The sequence below is a fragment of the Danio rerio genome, chromosome 24 (genome assembly GCF_049306965.1).
Source record: "Danio rerio strain Tuebingen ecotype United States chromosome 24, GRCz12tu, whole genome shotgun sequence".
Lineage (NCBI taxonomy): Eukaryota > Metazoa > Chordata > Actinopteri > Cypriniformes > Danionidae > Danio > Danio rerio.
The window spans coordinates 45,417,501-45,442,500 of NC_133199.1; the positions used below are offsets into that span (position 1 = coordinate 45,417,501).

At 35.9% G+C, this 25,000-nt stretch overlaps 1 protein-coding gene across 1 annotated transcript in view; it reads right to left on the bottom strand.

Annotated features, from left to right (window-relative positions):
- ptprma (protein tyrosine phosphatase receptor type Ma) overlaps window positions 1-25,000 on the bottom strand; it is a gene marked incomplete at both ends in the record, with an annotated part of 269,837 nt that overhangs the window by 152,073 nt on the left and 92,764 nt on the right. The window contains 2 exon segments of the mRNA NM_001018133.2: window positions 4,442-4,520; window positions 9,877-10,151. Coding sequence (NP_001018143.1) covers window positions 4,442-4,520; window positions 9,877-10,151 — 354 coding nt within the window.

Genomic DNA, 25,000 nt, shown 5'->3' on the forward strand with positions numbered 1-25,000 from the left:
CTCGGCTCGCATACTGATTTCAGCGTACTGTATTGTTTGGAAGTATGCGGTTTTGGACGCAGCCTCAGAAAATCAGCTCAAATGACTCAGTGAATCATTTGTTTGACTCAGTGAATCATTTGTTTGACTCAGTGAATCATCTCCTCCAGACGTCTTTCACCCTGGAGCTGCAGCGAATCAATCATAAAATGGATCAGACACTTTGCCATCAGGATATTACAGGATCAGGGTTTTGGGTTGAAGGGTACGGAGGAGTGTGTGTGGAGGAGTGTGTGTGGAGGAGTGTGTGTGGAGGAGTGCGTGTGGAAGAGTGTGTATGCAGGAGTGTGTGTGTTTTCCAGACGCAGCACTTAAAGAACAGGAGAGGTCAGAGAAACACATCAGGCTGAGTGAAACTGGCCATCAGGACAGAAACACACGCAAATCACACGAAATCACGACATCAGAAGAAATGAAAGACTTAAAGACTTAAAATGAGAAATCTGCTTTAATTTACTTTAATGCACCACAAAAATGTCCTGAAATGTGGTCAAATTGCTAACCATAAATGTATAAAACTACTACTCACATTAGTTTAAACTGTACTTCTGTATTACAATGAAAAATTAGGTGAAAGTGAAGAAATATGAAATGTAGAGGCATCATAGTAATAACACTAATACTATTACTAGAGTACTACTACTATAAAAACACATTTTATTATTATTATTATTATTATTATTATTATTATTATTATTACTGCTATTTCTGTTATTATTATTATTATTATTAGTTATTATTGTTCTTTATATTACTATAATATTATCTCATTTTATTTTATTATTATTATTATTTATATTACTATATTATCTCATTTTATTATTATTATCATTAGTTATTATTATTCTTTATATGACTATATTTTCTCATTTTATGTTATTATTATTATTATTATTATTACTAGTATTATTATATAATGAGATAATATAACAATAGTTAAAATAATAATAATAATAATAATAATAATAACAATGAGTAATATTATAGTAATATAAAGGGAAAATAATAATAATAATAAATACTATTATAATTATTATAATTATTGGTTATTATTTTATATTGAGATAATATAATAGTAATTTAAATAATAATAGTAATAATATTACAAATAATTAGAAATATAATGAGATAATAATATTATTAGGGGCCAAGCACCGTAGGTGCGTAGGCACCTATTGCTTTCGTTAGTGTTCTTATTATTATTATTATTATTATTATTATTATTCTTCTTCTTCCGTTTCTTCCGCCGGATTTGAATGGCAGCCCATATAGGCGTATGCGGGAAAGTTGTATAATTTGGCACAATGATAGAGGCCAGTATTAACAATAATCAGGCCAAATATGAAGTCTCAAAATCAAACTCTCTAGCGCCACCACTTGTCCAAACTTTCACGTATGTTTATCATTATAACTTTTGAACCGAATGGGCTACAATCAAAATTCTTTTTTCCTCTGATTCCTTGGCTCAGTCCGATTCAAACCCACCATATGACGTCATTTTCCGTCATGACTTTTTTCGCGCTATTTTAAATTTTTCGAAAAACCTATTTGATCGAACTCGTCCTAGGCCGTGTCTCCGATTTTTACCAAAATTGAATCACATGATCTACAGACCATGCCAACCAAAAGTTATGGAATTCAAGTTGATTAGACCAACCGTTTTCGTTTAACTTACGAACGAATTTAACGTAGAACTTGCGAAAATGGACTTGAGGCGATATCTCTGTAATGCATTCACCGATTCACACCAAACTTGGTGTGTGTTATGACAACTAGGGTCTAAGGTGAATTGCGGAGTTTTGGCGCACTGCCCCCTAGTGGTCCAGAGATACAAAAAACTTGCTTTTTGGCTTATAACGTCTCAACCTTTCGTCCGAAACTCATCTCATGAAACTGGTCTCATTACATCCGGCAGAGCATGCAGAGTCGAATGATGTCTGATTTTCACAGGTCAGCCATTTTGGGCGTCGCCCATTTCGATTTTTGTCCAAAAATGCTATATTTTACCAACACATTCACATATCATTACAAAACATGGTATGCATCTTCAACCCCATGCCCTGAAAGTACTCAAAAACGTCTGGAGCAGCGCCACCTTATGGCCAATAGTGCTTGGCCCCTTAATTGCTGCTTGCAGCTATATTTATTATTATTATTATTTTATTATTATTATTATTATTATTATTCTTATTATTATTATATAATTATTCTTATTTAGTCTTAATTATTCTTATTCTTAAGTTTATAGTAATAATATATAATATAATATAAATGTTATAATATATAACTACACTATTATATAATATAATATAACTAAATGATAAAATATATAATATAATTACTATTATAATAATTATTATTGGTTATTATTATTATTATTTTATATTGAGATAATATAATAGTAATTTAAATAATAATAATAATAATAATAATAATAATAATAATAATAATAATAATAATAACAGATAATATAAATAATAATAATAACAATATAAATAACAATAACAACAATAATAATAATAATAATAATAACAGATAATATTATAGTAATATAAATAATAATAATAATAATTAATATTATAATATATTGTTAATTATTATAAAGTGAGAAAGTATATAGTAAATGATTATTATTATTATTATTATTTATATATATAATTTTAAATAATAATAATATGACATAATATAATAGTAACAAAGAATAATAAGTAATAATAATAATAATAATAATAATAATTATTATTATTATTATTATTATATAATGAAAATAACCGTAATATAAAGAACAATAATATAATTATAAATAATAATAAAAATAATAATAATGAGATGCTTCAAAGTTTTTCCAGCCTCTTGTAAAAAGTAAAGAAAGACTGAAGGAACGATGAATGAATGAAAGAATAAAACAGAGGGATGAAGGTCAAACATCCTTCAACATCAGCCAGGCTTCATTTATCAGCTGATGAATCGAGTTATACGCCACATTTACAGACTATTATTAATTAGAGGATCAGGACGCCGTATGACTTCATATCTGTCATCATCATCAGCCCTGTTTATGATGTTTAATAAAACGCCAGCTTTTGTTTAACAGAACAGACTAATACATTTTGGGGTTATTTAAGTGTTATGATAAGCGAAATTGATCAGATATTAGATGGAAAACATACAAATATTAAACAAATAAATAAAAAACTTAAAATAAATATTAAAAAATCTAAAAATATTTAGAATTATGCCAGAAATCAACGTTATTATTACCATCTATACAGCATTTTCAAATCATTTGGATATTATATTTATTTTATATTTTAAAGCGTACACTGACAATTACAATTTACAAACTACAATTACAATGACATTAATTAATTAATCTAAATAAATTAATTTTTATTTCTTGTGTAACTTATGTACTTCATTTATTAAAACCTAACTTAAATAATAATATTAACAATAATAACAACAACAACAACAACAACAATTTTAATTAACCTAATTTAAATGAATAAACTATTTCTCATGCAACTTAAATCAATATTTATTAAATTTAAACCTAATTTAAATATAAAAATATAGCAATTTAAATTCTGTTAAAATTAAAATGACTTTTAAACATGCATACTCAGCATATTTTAAAGTCTCAGTTTTAATACAACATCATTAAAACAAGATAAATGAGTTCATAAACATAAAGGGCAGTGAATGATGACAGAATTAAAGATATTCCGATTACATATTCCTTTAAGAAGTCAGAAATGCTGCATCAAATATAATATAACAACTAATTGGATAACATTAACCAGTGTGCATGAAGGGACAAATTACTCAAAATTAAATAAACAAACAAACACATTTTTAAAAATATATTTACATATATTATTATATTTACATCAATAACTAATGAAATAATCAGACCAATAAATACACAATAATTCAATATAAATATTTGCATAATTAAATAATTAAACAAATTAAAATCAAAATCTTTTTATCAATTTATTTATTTATTAAATTATTTATACATTTACCAATGCTTTTAATAATTACAATGTGCATTTGAAAATGTAGACATATTTTAACATGTATTTTTTTTTTTTTTGAGTAATTTGGGCCTCAACACACACGTTTATTAGCATCAGCTGTAACGAAAATGAGAAAAAGCCCAAAATAAAATGTGCAACAGTGTGTTTGACTGCGTGTCTGATCATCTTCACACACAGAACAGAGAGGATTGTGGGATTGCAGTGTTTGTGAAGCCCTGCAGGACCCTGTGCTTTAATCTGTTTTCAAAGCAAATGCAGGATCTGTGTGTGTGTACGTGTGTGTGTGTGTGTGTGTGTGTGTGTGTGTGTGTGTGTGTGTGTGTGTACGTGTGTGTACGTGTGTGTGTGTGTGTACTCACTGCACTGATGACCCTGGCGAGAGATTCCTTTGACGGCCAGCAGACCCCGATCACCTGACGCCACCACCTCAAACACCAGCTGAAACACACACAAACACACGATCATCAGCAGCAGCTTTAAACAAGAAGGTCGCTGGTTCGAGTCTCGGCTGGGTCAGTTGGTGTTTCTGTGTGGAGTTTGCATGTTCTCCCCGTGTTGGTGTGGGTTTCCTCCGGGTGCTCCGGTTTCCCCCACAGTCCAAACACATGCGCTATAGGGGAACTGATCAACTACATTGGCCGTAGTGTGTGTGTGTGTGAGAATGTATATGGATGTTTCCCAGTACTGGGTTGCAGCTGGAATGGTCTCCGCTATGTGAAACATATGCTGGAATAGTTGGCGGTTCATTCCGCTGTGGTGACCCCTGATATATAAAGGACTGAGCTGAAGAGGCATGAATGAATCTGCATATGACTGTAATGAACAGCACGCAACACAATAACAGCAGCATATGTCCAGAGTAATTCAGTGTTCATTTGTGGCACGTCTCCACTCATTACTCACGACTCGTGAAGTTGTAAACGTTGCTGAGGAGAACCTGATTGAGACACTGTCAATGCGGCCTGGACAAAAGAGCAAATGTAATGAATGATTAGCGGACGACAGCGAGCACACGGATCACTTTATTAGGCCAATCTAATTGATTTTCCTTCTGCTGTGGTTTAGCCAACGCTCGCCCGCATCTAATTATACTTTTATGAGATTCTCAATCATTTCAGGAGATGGTAAAATCACCCCCGGCACATCAGCTCACGGAGAGACTCTGTCTGCATTCACTCACTCATTTCCTGCAGTTTTACCCCTGTATTTTCTGATATAAATGACTGACTTCTTTTGAAATTTTCCTCCTGAATTTTGCCATAATATGACTGATTTTGAGAGTTTCCCCCCACAATTTTCTGATATTAATGATTTATTTTGTGCATTTTCCTCCAGAATTTTCCAATTTAAATGGCTTACTTTTGTACCTTTTTTCCTTTAAAAATTTCTAATTGAAATGGTTTATTTTGTGTTATTTTCCCCTCCAGACTTGTCTGATTTAAATGTGTGAATGTGTGCTATTTTCCCCAGAGTTATCTTAAAGACTTCGTCATTTTTCCCAAGAAAATTCAGATCTAAATGGTTTATTTTGTGCCATTTTTCACCAGAGATTTCTGATTTAATCAGCTGATTTTGTGCATTTTTCCCTCAGAATTTGCTGCTTTAAATGTCATTCCTTGCAAAATTTCTTGAATTCAAATTATTTATTTTTCGCAATTTTCCCCTCGGATTTGTCTGATTTTGCACATTTTTTTCATTAAAACATTCAGATAAGTGATTTATTTTGTGCAATTTTCCACCCGAATTTTCCCATTTAAATGGTTGATTTTTTTTTTTTTTTTTTTTTGCGTTTTTCCCAGAATTTTCTGAACTAAATGACTTTTGTGCCATTTTCTCCAGCAGAATGTTCTGATTTAAATGACTGAATTTGTGCTGTTATTCCCAAAATCTTTACTGATATAAATGACTCTTTTTCCACTTTTCCCAATAATTTCCTCATTTAAAGACTTTTTGTGCATTTTTTTGCTCAGAATTGTCTGATTTAAATGACAGATTTTGTAAATTTTGCACAGAATTTTCTGCTGTTAATGATTTCTCTTGTGCCATTTTTTCTCCAAGAATTATCAGCTTTAAATTTTTATTTTGTGCCATTTTCGCCAAGAATCTTCCCATTTCAATGACAGATTTGATGGATTCTTTTGCTCTGAATTTTTTTATTTAAATGGCTGATTTTGTGAACTTTCCCATCAGAATTTTCTTATTTAAAAACTTTTTTGTGCATTTTTGACACAGAATTTTCTGCTATTAATTATTTATTTTGTGCCATTTTACTCCCAGAATTATCAGCTTTAAATTGTTTATTTTGTGCCATTTTCTCCAAGAATATGCTAATTTAAATGACTGATTTTGTGCATTCTTTTGCTCAGAATGTTCTGATTTAAATGGCTGATTTTGAGCCTTTTCCACTAGGTTGTTTCTATTTAAAGACTCATTTTGTGCCATTTTTCCCATTAAATTTTCTGCCTTACATGACAAATTTAATTTAATGACAGATTTTAGCGCTGAATTAACTGACATTAATTATTTATTTTGTGCCATTTTACTCCCAGCAGTTTCTGATTTAAATTACTTAATTTGTGTCCTTTTCCCACCAGAATTATTTGCCTTAAATGGCGGATTTTGTGCATTTTTCCTCAGAATTCTCTGCTTTAAATGGTTAATTTTGTGTCTTTTTTTCCACAATTTTACGATTTAATAACTGATTGTGTAATTTTCCCCCCAGATTTTTTTTTTATTTCAAAAGTTCGCCCTTAGCTGATGATTGATTATGAAGTGTGTTTGGCATGCTGTCCCAGGAGAGAGCCCTGAGCTTGAGAGATCCTCGAGCCCGGGGCTCCCCCCCATTTCAGGGCAAGAGGGGAGTCTGAGTTCAGGTAGGTCTTAAGAACTCCTCTGCTTGATAATGTTGGAAGTAGATTAATGCTATGAAGTGTCTGTCAATTTAGAGTTGTCAATTTACTTATGTTACATGTTTTTGGTCTGTGGGAGGAAACCGGAGAACCCGGTGAAAACCCACGCAAACACAGGGAGAACATGCAAACTCCGTACAGAAATGCCGACTTGGCCAGGTAGAGTCCGAGCCGGTGACATTCTTGCTATGCGGCCGTGGTGCTAACCATTAGGCCTCCGTGCTGCCCTGACAAGGAAATGGAAGGAGTAAGCTATTAGTGCTTTTCCCTCCAGAATTATCTGCCTTAAATTACTGATTCTGTGCCTTTTCCCCCATAATTTTCCGCTTATTTTGTGCATTTTTCACCCAGAATGTTTAGATTTCACTAACTACTTCAGATTAAATGTTATCCTCCAGAATTTAAAATCTTTGCTTGTGAGTTTTAAAAGTTTGCATTAAAGCTTGCAGAGATTTTAGATCCACACAGCGTAGAAAAGCAGCAGTGAAAGCGAACACTGATGCAGACTGAAGTGTGTTAAATGCTGAAAAAGCCAAGAGATCTGCTTATTTTGAAGGAGGAGATGAGGAGAGGAGCGCAGGTTTCCTCTAATTATGTGCTGTAGAAGTTTTGTAAGTGTGTGACCCTCAGTGACACACGATCAGCAGCGGATGCTAATAACAGCTCTCACACACACACACACATCTGTCCAAACACATTTCTCTGAGCGTCTCTTTTGTTCTGCGTTTATTTCTGAATCATCTCAGTTTGTGGATCACTCTCATCCGGACACGTTAAACACAAAAACACAAGTCCACGTGTTGACCTGGCGCAGCAGCACATCGGGAGGAGTTTATGACGCTATTGTGGACGACAATCCAGCGCAATTACAGCGGCGGCGGCGGCGAGAGCTCTTATTGTGGATATGAAGATACAAACACAAAGCCTGTAATTACAGAATGAGGCGCAGAGTAATTCCTGCAGCAGGTGCTTCATCTTCACACACTCTTAAGATACAGTGTAATTACACAAACCTGCAATTAGCCTAGCATCGCTAATTAGACACAGCGCCGCCGACACCATTGTTAATCTCCCACACTATTAAAAAGTCACAATCACATTTTTCAGCAATTACTCTGCGGGACCACCGAGAGATGGAGACGAGAAGTGTGTGTCGGCAGATGCTGGAGTGGGTCTGAGTGTGTGTGTGTCCTGTGAGACTGCTGGACACACACGGTTGAGGAGCGTGTGCGAGCATCATGAAGATCTGTTAGCATGACGACGTTCACTAGATAGACATGATGTTCATGTGGAGACTGAGAGTGCAGTGACAGGAGGACACAGAGAGAGAGAGAGAGAGAGAGAGAGAGAGAGAGAGAGAGAGAGAGAGAGAGAAAGAGAGAGATTGACACAAAGGCACAAACACAGACACACCCGCACACATGCAGAGACCAACACTTGGAAGCGCGCGCGCACACACGCACACGCACACACACACACGCACACGCACACACACACACACACACACACACACACACACACACACAGAGAGAGAGAGATGACATGAGAACTATTCAGTGACTCACCTGTTAAAAACACCCTCTGCTTTCTGTACATGTATGGATTTGATTCTTTTGAACCAATTAATTGATTCAATCGATGACTTAGTGAGTCATTAAATTACCAACTCCTGATTTGATTCTTTTGAATTAATTGATTTAATGAAGGATTCAGTGTATCTCTCATAAAAGCAACCACTTCTATTCTTGAATTGATTTGATTCTCTTGAATGAGTTGATTCAATGAATGATTCAGAGACTCCCTCATGAAATAACCCACTTCTTTTCATGGACTGATTTGATTCTTTTGAATGAATTGATTCAATGAATGATTCAGTGAATCTCTAATAAAAGGAACCACTTCGGTTCATGAATTGATTTGATTCTTTTGAATGAATTGATTCAACAAATGATTCAGAGACTCCCTGATAAAAGCACCCACTTCTGTTTATAGACTGATATGATTCTATTGAATTAATTGATTCAACAAATGATTTAGCGACTCCCTCATAGAAACACCCACTTCTGTTTATGAATTTATTTGATTCTATTGCATGAATTGATTCAATGAATGATTCAGTGACTCTCTTATAACAGAACCCACTCCTGTTCATATATTGATTTGATTTTTTTGAAAGAATTCATTCAACAGATGATTCAGTGACTCCCTCATAAATGCACCCACTTCTGTTCATGGACTGATTTGATTCTTTTAAATTAATTGATTCAACAAATGATTCAGTGACTCCCTCATAAAAGCACCCACTTATGTTTACAAACTGATTTGATGCTTTTGAATAAAATGATTCAATAAATGATTCAGTGACTCACTCATAAAAGCACTTTTGTTCACAATTTGATTTGAATCTTTTGAATGAATTCATTAAATGAATGATTCAGCGCCTCCCTCATAAAAACACCCACTTATTGTTCATAAATTGATTTGATGCTTTTGAATGAGTTGATTCTTTAAATGATTCAGTGAATCACTGAATCATTCAATGAATCAATTACAGCACATATCAGATTCAGTATTTAGCATTTAATATGAAATGAAGCGTTTATGACTTATGAAATCAATAAAAATATGGAGACTGATGATCAACAGTAAAGGTGACAAACATTACCTCTTAATCCCAACAGGGAAAACCACCAACAAAATAATAAACAATAATCAGCAACAATCAACTACAATGAATGCATGATGATCTGCAGTCATGGCTTTAGAATCAATAAATGTGATGATAATGGGGGTCAATGGGGCAAAAACAGTCCCAACTCCAGCAAAGGGGAGTCAGTGTGAACAGTACAGCAGGGGTATAAATGTCTCAGTGTGAGCCGGTTCACCTGGTAGAAGTTTGGCCAGAAGGTGCTGACGGCGAGCTCCACCTGCTGCCAGGTGTGCATTGCGGGTCCGCTGTAGTTCCAGACGGGCTGGCCCAGCGGACTGCTGTTCTCCTTCACGTATATGAGCATCTGTCCCGGGCTGGAGCCCTCGCGGCCCGCGCTCAGCAGCTGGAAGATCACGCAGTGTGTGTCGTTCTCCTTAAACTGAGGCAGAAACAGCTGAGCTTTCTGACCCGAGAAACGGCCTGAGGTGTTGGCCATCAGGAACGCTGACCCTACACACACACACACACACACAGAGAGAAAACAAACCATCAGCTTCAGTCCTGCAGCTCATCTGTGACTCCTCATGTGTGGACATACAGCTGAAGTCACATTTCTTTTATAGTAGTGTCACTATGGCATCATTATTAATCATTTTGTCTGTCACTGTTGGGCATCATTATCATTCATGAACTGTTATCTAACTCAGGGGTTCACAAAGTTTCAGCTCGCGACCCCCAAAATAACAACTGCAGTGACTTGAGACCCACACTATCATTGTAGGTGGTTATAAACAAACAAACAAAAACACTGCACACACACACACACACACACACACACACACACACACACACACACACACACACCAATAGGAACTATATAAACAAGCTTAGTGACAACACAAGTGCAACAGTCTAACAACAAGGACTTGACAAGAACCACCCGCCAAATGCAGGTAGATTTCACCTGCGGCTGGTTAGACAGACCCCACTAGCCACTATTTTTTCATTTGGCAGAGCTGCTTTGTCTCTAAAGATTAGAATTTTAGTTTAAGACTGTATGTCAGTATGGGCGCAACTGTGATTTTAGAATCGAGAAGCAGCACGATTGAGAAGTCTTCATGAGAGCAAAAGAAAGCAGGTGAATAGCGAATGAGAGGATGATTGGGCGCACGGTGAGACACACCTTCACTCACTGACTGTGAAAAAAAGCGATGCTCATGCACGCAGTGCTGCTACTTTCAAGAGCTCGAGATTTTTTGTAAGGGGCAGCGGTTGCTTTCGCTTTTACCATTCTTCGAACAGATTATTAATGAACGAAACGCTTTTTATCGGCTTTCTTTTGCTTACAGTTATTTTGGGTAATGAGGGGTTTAATTATCATCCTTTACAATAACATTGTTTTAATAGGAGATTAACTCTCAACGTGACTATTGCAGATTGTGATATTGATGCTCAAACAATACATTATTCAGTCTTATTCATTCATTATATATATATATATATATATATATATATATATATATATATATATATATATATATATATATACATACATATACACATACATATATATATATGTATACACACATACATACATTCATTCATACGTACACACATATATTCATTCATACGTACACATACATACATTCATTCATACGTACATATATATATATATATATTATAAACTTTATTTGTCTATATAAAATATTCGATAGAAATAATAACTGAAATGTGAAAAATGTACATATAAACATTTTTTTTAAATATAAAGCAATGAAATTAAATTAAGATGTTGTTTATATACAGTTTTACATTATTTTTTAATTTTAAAAATACTATTTAGTTAAAGGATCAAACATAAAACGTATAATTCTATTAGACTGATTGATTCATTGGATTTACACATTTATTTAAGGTCGGTGCCTACAAACTATTAATATGGGCTGAATTTAAAGAAACAAATGAAATTTAGTAATGCATATCTCCGTTTGTTTGCTCAAATCCAGCCTATAGCAATCGTTTGCAGCTTTTTACTTTAAAGAAATGAGCAAATCCAATGTACTCCTTTTATTCACTGCATCATCATCATCATCATCATCATCATCTATTATGGGTTACAGTCTCAGATCTCATCAACAAAACATGCCGTCTCTAAAACTCCCTCATGCCTCAGCCCTCATCACTGCCTTATTCCCATCACACATATGAGTGTGTCAGCATCCACAGGAAGTGACCCCAGAAAGAACAGGAAGTGGAAATCTGACTGCTCATTGTTGGCTGACCCGAGCGCAGACAGACCAAGGTCTCTGGACAAACACATCACTTCCTGTTAGACGACAAACCCTGAACCCGAAGCCGGTGAAGCTCTAGTCAAACACACTGAAGCTGTGAACATGATCTGCTGTGATGAACAACAGCACAGGACAGGAAGTGCTTTTATAAACATGCTAATGAAACACCAGCAGACGGACGCTGAATGTAGACTTTAGCATGTTTAGTGATCATTAACACACATTTACTGCTTATAGAAGATGCAGATCAGGAGTAGAGCTGAGCACATCATCATATACATCACCTTATACACAACCCCACACAAGACTAACTGAGTTTTAGGAACACATAATAACTGCTGTTCTAGTTGGTGATTTGGTGTCAGAAGTGTCTCTATGAAAGGTGAAGGCCTCTAGATTTTGCTGATTTGAGCTCAATAAATCTGATCATGTCTTGATGTTGACTGATTTGATGAGGACAGTGCGGTCTGACTCTGCTCAGACTAAAGTGTCATCACTGAACAGAAATAATGTCCAGTATAGAATATAAAGTCCTGCTGCAGTGGAGACAGAATGAAGATTGTGTCTGACTCCATCATGAGCTTGGAGGACTGCATCCATACATCTCTGACATGACTCACATCACTGATTAATAAAGTCATCTGGATGAAGAAGAAAGCCTTCAGCAGATCTCTCGCACGCCCCCATACTGAATGACCCCAAACCATGATGTCTCCTTCACCAAACTTGACTGATTTCTGTGAGAATCTTGTGTCCATGCTGGTTCCAGTAGGTCTTCTGCAGTATTGGTGATGATTGGGATGCAGATCAGCAGATGATCCAGCAGAGAAATCCACCTTCAGACACTTTCACACATCATCAACTAGAAGACCAGTTATTATGTGAGATCCACCACAAGACTTCTGTCAGGGAGTGTATTATACATTATTATTCATATTATAAAAATTTAGGCACTTTTCATTCATTCATTCATTTTCTTGTCTGCTTTTTCTTCCCTTTATTAATCCGGGGTCACCACAGCGGAATGAACCGCCAACTAGTATAGGGAAAAACTATAATGACAGACACTTAACAACAACAAGAACCGAAAACTGCACACACACACACACACACACACACACACACACACACACACACACACACACACACACACACACACACACTCTTTTAAATAGGATTTAGTGGTGTGTTTGGTGTAAAGTGTTTGCAGCAGGTTTAATCTGCGGCTGATCTGATCTGATTCAGACACGAGCATCTGCCAGACACTGTCAGCAATACACCAGCTCTCAATCTGATGCTGACACACACAAACACACTGAGTATAGGGTGTGTATGTGTGTGCGTGCATGCATGTGTGTGTGTGTGTGATTTGTAGAGAGTTTATGTATAGTAAGTTTTGTGTCTGTATGTGTGTGTGTTCATGCATGCATTGTGAGTGTGTGTGTGTGTGTGTGTGTGTGTGTTTTAGACATGAGCATCTGCCAGACACTGTCAGCATTATAACAACACTCAATCTGCTGCTGAGAGAGAGACACAAACACACACACACACACACACACACACACACAATATTGTACATGTCCTTGCGCATCTGTGTGTGTGTCTCTGTCTGTCTGTGTGTGTGTATAGTGAGTTTGTATATAGTGAGTGTTTTGTGTTTGAGTGTAGTAAGTTTTGTGTGTTTAGTGAGCTTGCATGTGTGTGTGTGTGTGTGTTTGTTTGTGTGTGAGCGCACGTGTGCGTGCATGTGTGTGCAGAAATTTGTGTATGTTGGTGTGTTTGTATGTGTGCAGATATCAGTGTTTTAGGGTACAGTAAGTCTGTGTCTCTTTTAGTGTGTGTGTGTGTGTGTGTGTGTGTGTGTGTGTGTGTGTGTGTGTGTATTGGCGTCTGGTTTACGAGCAGCTGCTCTTTCATTAGTGCCGGACTGCGGTACACACTCTGAGAAACTTTGAACAGAAGAGAGTCAACTGTGTGTTTGTGTGTGTGTGTGTGTGTGTAGTCAGTCTAATGCTCCTTTGAAGACACACACAAAAACACAGACAATACCAGCTGTATTACATGTGCACGTATGCACACACTTTGCACATGCACACACACACACACACACACACACACACACACACTGACTATACACACAAACTCACTATACACATGCACACACACACACACACACACAAACTGACTATACACATGCACACACACACACACACACACACAAACTGACTATACACATGCACACACACACACACACACAAACTGGCTATACACATGCCCACACAAAAACTCACTATACACATGTGCACACACACATAAACTGACTATACACACACACACACACACACACACACACAGACTCTCTATAGTATTTTTATGTCTCGGTGTGTTTCACCGCTCCTGGCCCTCAGATTTCTCCAGAATTTCTTCTTTTGTGTTTCACGCCTGAATGAAAGTCACGGGGGTCTGAAATGACATACACACACACACACACTCTCGGGCGAGCGAGCCGATGATGACAGAATGTTTTTCTTGGCTGAACGAACCCTTTAATAAACATTCAATCTCCAGGTTTCTCCTCCTGCAGCCTCCAGGCTCGGAGTTTTACACACACACACACACACACACACACACACACACACACACACACACACACAATAACATCAGTGTGTGAGAATCAATCAATGAATGAGTGAATGAATGAATGATGGGATTTCTGTCCCGGGGCCAGACTGACACCCAAACCTCAAATTTCCAGGAGACACACACACACACACACACACAACACACGAGACGAGACCCAACACGCCCGAGCATCAGCTGTGTGTGTGTGTGTGTGTGTGTGTGTGTGTGTGTATGTGTGTGTGTGTGTGTGTGTGTGTTGTAATTATACACACAGCTCGTCCAGGCAGGTTGACTGCAGAATGTAGTGTGTACGTTTCTTTAAAGCTGCTGTATGTCAGTGTTTGACTCATCTGCATGATTAAAGCTGCATCATGTGTTTGCAGATATTTCGAAACATGCTTAGTGAACATGCTTGTTTATCTGAGAAACAATGCTGAAGTCAGATATTCTGCTGTGGACGTGTGTGTTACGTGCCGAAGCGGCTGTTTTTGTTTTGGTCTCTTTAACCCGCCCAATGCCAGTTCAGCCAATTATATTTCAGCACCCCGGGTTGCCAGATATTGAAAAACAGTGTATTTCATCCATTCAGCCAGGAAGGCTGTGAGAGTGTGCATCCATAACCGAAATGCGACTTCCAGTGGACAGTAGCAGACTCTGAAATGAGACGCAGATTCAGAGTTCCACATGAGGTTATTAATTAGCAAATAATATTAATATTACGAGTGTAAACATTAGGTGAGCAGGTCACACTGTAACCCCGTGTCCTAACAACACGCTACGTGACGAGATGTGCAGTGATGAGCAATTGGGCTGTTTATTTTATTGTCCAGATCTGAGCTGAACTATCTGCTGCTGCTTTCAGTAGTGTGTCAATAAACGTCATGTCCGACTCACATTATCACTGAGTGAAGCACATGAGCTGTAGCTGAGCTGATCATTGTCAGTTTCCTGTTGTTCCGCTGTGAGAAATTGAAGCCGTTTCTGAAAAATTTATTTCAGGTGTTTCTTAGGACAAAAAACTCCTTAAAATATGGAAAATATTCCTTCTGTCGTGCCGCTGCTTTTATTTACAACAGTTTAAATCAGCCTTTATCAGCCTCGATAGTCAGGCTCACTCCTGTTGGTCGTCAATCTGGCAACCTGTGCTTGCATGTGTTTTGATCCAGGGATGCAATACCTAATTCAACCACTGGGTATCAAACTTACATACTGCACCATTAAATGCAATTTTAGTTCTGTAATATACAATAAAGCTGCTATAAATAAATGGCGAAACTAACGCCAATACTTTATTAAGTAACCTGTAATCAACAGAGTAACTGTTTCCCCATTACAACGTCGTTACATTACTGACAATAAAATGCACAATTATGCCCCCGTGGCAAATAGCTGCTCATGATCTGTATATTTTGGGTCCTGTTGACCCAAAAATTAAAACCTTTCTAAAAATGCATGTGTTGTTCATTGTCATGATCACCAGTGATCTAGTAGCTGCAAATCGCTAAAGGACTACAATTCGGCCATTTATGGACTACATATTCAGTGCCACACAAGTCTCCACTAATTAGACTCCCACAGCTGAAGCTGCTTCTGGACTGACTACTGCACTACACTCACTGTTGCTGAGTCTTGTTATCTGTTAAGTGAACCTGCATATGCATGCGCAGCTCTGTTGTCAGTGACACTCCCCTGGTTACATATATAAGCTATTGTTCATATTTTACAAATGTTATTTCCACCCCTATGAAGATAACTAATACCAACAACCTGTTATAAGAGATCATTAAGATTATTAACAGATAAAGAAAAATATGTTTGTGCTCACTGTAGCTTAGTCTAACGTACGATAGACTGTATGAACGATTGTTTATTTCTGTAGTCCAACATATATTGTTTTTATTAAACTATTAAAAACAGCTTTTTTATTAAATCATATATTAGTGCATGCTTATAAGCACTTATATTTAAATTAGCGAGCCCTTGTTATAGTGCACTAAATGAGCGGCTGCGCAGGTGATGACGTGAGCTCTGCTACCAAAGGAGGAGACAGAGCCACGACGTCAAAGCAAATTAAACTGCATTTTTCTCCAGCGCGAACACAAATTTAGACAGAATTAATCCAAATAATATCTACATAGTTGAGCACAAGCTGCCAGTGTCTCACATTATCCCACAGCAGCATTAAAATAGTGTAGTGTACAGTGTTTTATATTTATTTTATAGTTATTTGACACACTAGATTATTTAAAGTAACGCAATAGTTACTTTCCCTGGTAATTACTGACTTTTATAATGATGTAACTCAGTTACTATTTGAGAGAAGTAACTAGAACCAATTACTCTTTTAAAGGAACATGCCCAACACTGGTTATTATTAATCATTCACATTTGAGAGAGAGAGAGAGAGAGAGGGAGAGAGAGAGAGAGTGTGCATCCGTCTATGTGTGTGGGTCTATATCTGTGAGTGTGTGTGTGTGTGTGTAATATCTCAGCAGATAGCGCAGCAGAATGAGGGCTCTCAGTGCTCTCTGATTGTCCCTCACAGGTGAGATGGTCTTATCGATCTCTGTTCACCGCGCTTTACTGCACTTTACCGTGTGTTCCTCAGGTCTGCGCGCTCTCACTGGGGTTATCACTAAAACCAGAGCTCTGAAACAAACTGCCTTTAACCCCAGCACTCAAATCAGCTCAGAGAATGCACCAGGGCCAGTCCAGAATAAATATACATTCTGTCATCATTAGCTGTGCTTCCATTCACTGATTATTATGCACATTTAGGATTACTGCATTAAATAAACGCATAAAGGAAACAGTAGATGAGTGCTCATAAACTCATGAACACATGTAGAGAGTAGAGAAGCCTGATGTGCGCTCCATCAGTATCTGTGTGATGTGGTTTAGTTTTTCACAGGAGCGGATCAGATCTAAATGTGTGTGTGTGTGTGTGTGTGTGTGTGTGTGTGTGTGTGTGTGTGTGTGTGTGTGTGTGTGAGGGTCGTTGCCTTATTAATGTTGGTCTGCAGCTCTCCAGTGTTGCAGATCTGAAATGAAAAAGCCCTCAGCCCTCCGTCAGGCCGTCATCATGAACATCTTCATCTGAAACCCTACTAAAGCTGCTCGTCACTCTGGAGCCGCTGCTTTGTTCCTCACGGCACCTTCATCTTCGAGACACCTTTGATATTTGCTTTATTTTGTCAGTGACAGGCGTGCATGATGAGGAACACAATCAGACATGTTGACTTGCACAGGGAAACGCCTGATGTAAGAGTGGAGAGACGGTAAAACACAAGATCACAGCGGAGAATGAACACACAGGCAACAACAGGTATGATTACTGAGTGTCCAAACACACCTGTCACACCTGTTACACACACACACAACAGCTGGAGGCCCATAGCAACCATGCACTGGACCCTGGAAACCACCAAAACCAGCATGCCCTAAAAAGCATGGAGCAACCACTGTTCCAGCAACATCCCAGAACAAATCTTGTAGCAACCACGATACTGATGCAATCAACCAGTGCACCCTAGCAACCACCCAGAACACCCTAAAAACCTGTAGCAACTCCTTACTAATCATAGCTAGAACACAGAAGCCATATCCCAGAACCCCCTCAAAATTTTGTAGCAAACACTCAATAACTGTGGCAACTAGTACACCCTAACAACATCCCAGAACACCCTTAAAAACATTGTAGCAACTACTTAGTAACCATAGCAACCTTCTAGAACACCCTAACAACATCCCAAAACCCCCTAAAAATGTAGTAGTAACATTTAGTAACCATAGCAACAAACTAGTAGACATCCAATAACACCCTAAAACCATGTAGCAACTACCTATTAACTGCGGCAACCAACTAGTACACCCTAGCAACATTGCAGAACTGCATAAAAAAAATCATGTAGCAACTGTTACTATAGCAACTAAATAGTACGCCCTAGCAACATTGCAGAACCCCTTAGGAATCAAGAAGCAATCACTTACACTTAGCAACCATAGCAACCAACTAGTACCCTAGAAACATCACAGAGCTCCTTAAGTCATGTAGTAACCACTTAGTAACCATAGCAACCAAACAGTACAACCTAGCAACATCTCAGAACCTCTTATAAATCATGTAGCAACCACTTAATAACCATGCCAACCAAATAGTACACCCTAGCAACATTGAAAAACCGCTTAAAAATCATGTAGCAACTATTTAACCATAGCAACCAAATAGTACACCCTAGCAACATTGCAGAACCACTTAAAAATCATGTAGCAGCCATGTACTAACCATAGCAACTAAATAGTACACCTTAGCAACATCGCAGAACCCCTTAAAAAAATCACGTAGTAACTATGTAGTAACCATAGAAACCACTAGTGAACGTATACATGTATAAAGTAAACAGTTGGCCCATTCAGTCCCACACAGTATTGAAACGAGGATGTTAAAGGAAACTTTCGCCGTCTGCAGCCCATCAGACAGTAAGCGGATGCAGGAGTTTAAACACTTGATCCTCCTGCTCTACATCAGCGTTCATTTCATCTGCATTGATCTCAGGGAAATTATGGGATGGCAGATCTTGTTATGTTTGGCCCGCTGCACAAAGTTACAAGCTGAAATTGAGTTTGTCGGTCATTTGCGTGCGTGTTAGCGCACCTTCCTGCTTGATTGCGGTTTTCGGGCTGTGTTAATGCAGTGCTGCTGATATCAGGTGTCTCCTTCTGAGTGTTCCAGAAATACACTGTAAGGTGATTACGCTCGCGTGGACAGTAATGCACTTGGCACCGTCTGACACACACCTAGGCATGAGCTGGTATATACGATTCTGAAGGAATGATAACCTTGGGTACAGTGATCACAGTATACAGTATGTTCTTTGTAAATGTCTGGCTAAAAAAAAAAAAACTTTTTTGATGTTGAAAATTCAACGACAGTTTCATAAAGTGACTTTTATGGACATTATAGTGGTTTGAAATGATATAAGAAATAATATGTAGAGCAATACAGCAGAAAATGTGCTGCAGTTTATTTTGGGGTGTCTGTAGCGTAATATACAACACCAACACACAATATAGCACTGCACACTATTACACATGATAATAAAAGTCATTTTTTCACACTTTTTAATGTTCAAAGATGTTGAAAGCAAGATCTAGATCCAATAATGCAATGCAAAATCATAAATAAATGAGGGAAAGTAAACAGATGAATCACAAAATATGGAAAACTGCTAATTTACTGATATTTTTAACAGTGTGGAGTAATATGGAGCTGCGCTCAGATCCTGCCGGAACTACTTTAGCTGTGTGTTTATCTGACAATAACAGCACACCTTAGAATGCTAATTAGCCAATCACAATCCAGCATTCAGCAGAACTGCAGTATAAATAACACATCATGATTTTGTCATTGCTAAATACAACTATACTGTAGGTAACTAAAGCAGGAATTATGCTAAACATATAGGTTAAAAAACTAAAACTCCTATTTGCTGTTTATTAATATTTATTAAGGTAGTAGTTGGGTTTAGGTAGGATTAGAGATGTAAAGTCATGCACATTATGTGCTTTATTCATACTAATAAACAAACAATATCTTAATAACAGGCATGTAATGCAATTCAAAAGAAGTCATTTTTTGTAATTAAACCACCAATTAATAGTGAAAATTGGTATTTAACTGAAAAGTGATACCAAAAATAGCAGCTAATAAATAATACAGGTGGCATAAATACTGCTACAAACTATAAATATGAATTTAAAATAATATAATTAACATTATACAACAGGTCTGTCTGGTATTTGAATCTGATTGGCTGATAGCCGTGAAATATTAAAGTAATATTCAGTCCACACAAGTGGCAAGCAAAGCACTAAAGCTTGACAAATATTGCAGTTGTTGGGCAACATAATCTACTTTTGAGGCTTTTTAGGCCATGATGTAGTTGTTTAGATTGCAACTACGCAGTTTATTAATAAGGATAGCGCTATTTTAATTATTTATCACTTCAGAGATACAGCATGTCGGCATCCATCAGCCTGCCATACTGAGCAGAGCAAAGAAAGTTGATGCTCTGCCACAACATGGCAACAGAGAGCCCATAATAAGCCCCAAACTACAGCTGAAAAATCATTATAAAACAGGTAACCCACATTCTAAGTGGATCTCTCTATTTTGCATGTTGTAGTGCTGTATTTATACCACAGTAATCTGCTAGTGTTTGCTTTGATCTGTATTTTTCAGGGTTAATTATTGTGATCTTTCGATTGCAACAGAGAAATACTGTAAAATCTCTGTAGACTGATGGCATTTCATGCTGTTCAGCCTAATAATCCTTAAGTGTGAGCAAAATCAGCTGCTTTGTCTTCACTTTATTACGCTAAAGAGTCATTCAAACACTAGCTCTACAGTGATGCTGGTGAATGAGCAGCGGTTTCTGCAGTTCTGACGTCAGCTGCAGATGTGAATGAACGGCAGAAGAAAGTAGTTCCTCATACATAACGGTTTTTAGGCTCTCCGTGTTCGATTTCCTTTTTTATATACACGTCATATATGCGTTTATATATGCGTCAAACTGTTGTATAAACGCAATATCACACTCATAGCAGTGCCATATGGCTGTATATCAGCACTGGTGGGACACTAAGGCACTCGGACTGCAGCCTCAAGCCAACGCACGCCTCCCACCAGTGCCGATATACAGCCATATCGCACTCCTACTCGTGTGATATTGCTCATATTGCGTTGTAGTTATTCGAATACAGTATAAAAACGGCACAATATTATGAGTCCATTGCAAAGATGCTTTCTTACTTAGAGTTTGTCTTGTTACTAGTCCAAATATCTACAAATTCAGAAGCACTTTCTAGACAAGCAAAACATATAGTCGTGTTTTTAGAAATAATAAGTCAAAATGGAGTGAATTTGCTTCTTTTTAGCTTCTTGATTGAAGAATTGTTAGATAATAGGGCTACAAACGAAACAAGAACGCAGTGATGAGTGAATCAGCTTATTTAGCGCATTGATTTACTCATATTCCCTCCTGCACAGGACCCGTTTGAAGACGATCTGCATCAGAGATAAACAGAGCATGACCTTTGACCTGCTGGTGGCGCTAGAGGAAGCATCATTAACTGGAGCATCTCAATACCGCAAACTACTCTGAAAGCATATGATAATGGGATTGTTTTAGTGCCATCTATAATTCAGTCAGCAGCAAAATGTGTGTTTTTTCCCTTGCCTCAACAATGTGGCGTTCAGGAGCAATTAAGAGGCTTTTAAAAGCGACTGGTGCATTTCCATAAAGGGCAGAGCGGCGAAATGGCATAAAACACAAGCTAAATGCCTCTTACTGTTCAAGTAAATAAATAAATAAATGAATGAATGAATGGCGCAGAAAGCCAGCGTCTGTATCTGGTCTGGATGTGTAATGAAAGTGTTTAAAGCAGTGTTATTCTGCTAAAGCTTCAATATTTAAAGCAGATGCATGATTTACGAGGTTTAGCGGTGTTGTTTGACTGGTGTAAACACACAGATTCACATCTCACTTTACACACGGATCAATGCATCGCCAACAGCAGATTAATGAGAGCGGCTGCCAGAAAAACAACACAATATGGAGAGCACACACACACACACACACACACGCTCAACACTGACACAATTCATGCATATACAGTACAATAATAACCTATAATATTGTAATAGAGTTGAAGACAAAAAATATATGCGAATATAATAATGATGTTTAACAGATTACGTACGTCTAACAGAGCAAGGAAATTCGATATTATACTATTCTTCTGGAGAAATCTTTGTTCGTTTAGTTTGGCTGGAATAAAAATAAAACAGATTATATTGCATTACTGACTACAGATTCGAAATCTAATCTGCAACCAGTAAAAACATTTATAAGTAACCCAACCCTTAATAGATGTAGTAATGGATTATATATACGTAATTAGATTCCTAAAAATCAAGTGTTTGTCATTGAACTACTGTTAAACTACTTGTAATCAGTCACTTTATGGATAACATGATTACATAAGAGCAGTAAATTGCTCACAATTAATCGACTGTCCTGATTTTTCTCATTTTTTAACATTTACAGAGTCAGCACACAAAAGTAATCTAAATGTAATCCAAAATTAGTCCGAATATTTTACCTTTAATGAGTAATCTGATATTATTATAATTTTTTAATGTTTAAAGTGTCAGCACCCAAAAGTAATCTAAATGTAATCTAAAAGTAGTCCATTTTTGTAATTAAACTACTGTTAAATACTTGTAATCAGACTACAGTTACTTTATAGATTACATGATTACCTATTGTTTATACAATGACAGTCAGTTGCTCACAATTAATTGACTCCTTATTTTCCTCTTTTTTTTATAGTTTATAGAGTTAGCACACACTAGTAATCTAAAGTAATCCAAAAGTAGTCCATTTTGTTATTAAACTACTTTTAAAATACTTGTATTAAGACTACAGTTACTTTATGGATTACATGATTACCTATTGTTTATACAATGGCAGTAAATTGCTTACAATTAATTGATTCTCCTCATTTCCCCTTTTTTGTTAACAATAACGTGATCTAAATGTGATACAAAAGTAGTCAGATTACATTGCCATGAACAAGTAATCTAAGAGATTATATTGAATTACTGACTACATATTAGTAATGTAACTTGTAATCAGTTACTGATTACATTTCATAAATAATTCGCCCATACTATAAGGGTTTATAAAAACGCATTTCAGGTTTTGTAAATAAACTACTTTTAAAATTCTTAGTTACTTCATGGATTACATATTAATAGCACTAAAGTAATCTAAATGTAATCCAAAAGTAGTCAGATTACATTACTATAAATGAGTAATCTAAGAGACTGAATTAATATTGTATTTATATTTGTTTTTAAAGTGTAAAGAGTTAAACATTAAAAGAGTAAAGAGCACAAAAGTAATCTAAATGTAATCCAAAAGTACTTGTAATCAGACTACCATCACTTTTTATGGATTACATAATTACATATTTTTAACACAATGCCAGTAATGGCCTTTAATTAATAGATTCTTCTTATTTAAATATATTTTTTAACATTCACATGGTTAGCACAAAAGTAATCTAAATGTAATCTGAAAGTAATCCCATTATGTGTAATGTAATAAATGCAATTACTGTCATGGTTGTTTTCACTAACACTGCCTTGTGTTCCCCAGGCAGTGTGTGTGTGTGTGTGTTTGGCATTATTTCCCCTTGTGAGATTAACGCGGGTCTCATAAGCGCACGCGTCAGGCCTGTTTATTGATTAACCTTCACATGTAAAGCGTGCTATAAAGTGAAGGTGGGCCTCTGGAAATGTGGAGAATGATGAATTGTGGACGTCTCAGGTGGATTCATTCGCGCGCCCGAGGGAAGCGTCCGATAATAGAGTTAATGTTCAATTCTACGCTCACTTCACCCGTGTGCATAAAACACCCAGACCAGACCATGCTTGACCCCTAAACACTTGCTCTGAAGGACACTATACAGCTGCATTTTTATAGGTTCTGGATCAAAATGATTTCAAGCATTACTATAAAATAAAAGTAAAATAAAATAAAAAACTAATTAAAATGAAAGAAAACAAATGAAAAGAAAAAATATTAAACAAAATAAAATACATTTTAATTAAAAAATTTAATTAAATAAAACAAATTGAATAAAAATGAATAAACAAAATAAAAATTTAAATAAAAAAACTAATAAAATTAAAATGCAAAATAATGTAAATATGGGGAAAGAAATTTATTCCTTTAAAAAAAAAACTAAAAATGTAACCTTAATAATATTACATTATGTATAAATAATATATTAATACAATTAAATCATAAATAAAAAACTAAAAGCATTTTAAAAAGTTCTCTAATGTAACTCTAATAAAAACAAATAAATACAAAATACAAATTTTATTCATATTTAATAATGTATAAATAATACATTTAAATAAAAAATCTAAATATAAATAAACCAGAACATTATATATTCATAATATATTAATACAATTAAATCATAAATTAAAAATAAATAGCATTTCTGAAATGTATTTTAAATAAAACAAAATAATATAAATCTAATAAAACAACTACTACTAATTTTAATCATGTTTTATTATGTATAAATAAGATATTAATATAAATTAAATATAAATAAGAAGTATATTATATATAAATAGTATATTCATAGAACTAAAATAAAAAACAAACATTACTAAAATTTACTCAAATAAAATAACAAAATGCATAATAATATAAATCTAATTAAAACATATAATTATATAAAAATACACCTGTATAAATAACATATTATTACAATTTAAATACAAATAAAAATAAATTGCTAAAATTTACAAAAATAAAAACTAAAAAGCAAGCACAACTAAAACTAAATAAAAATAAACCT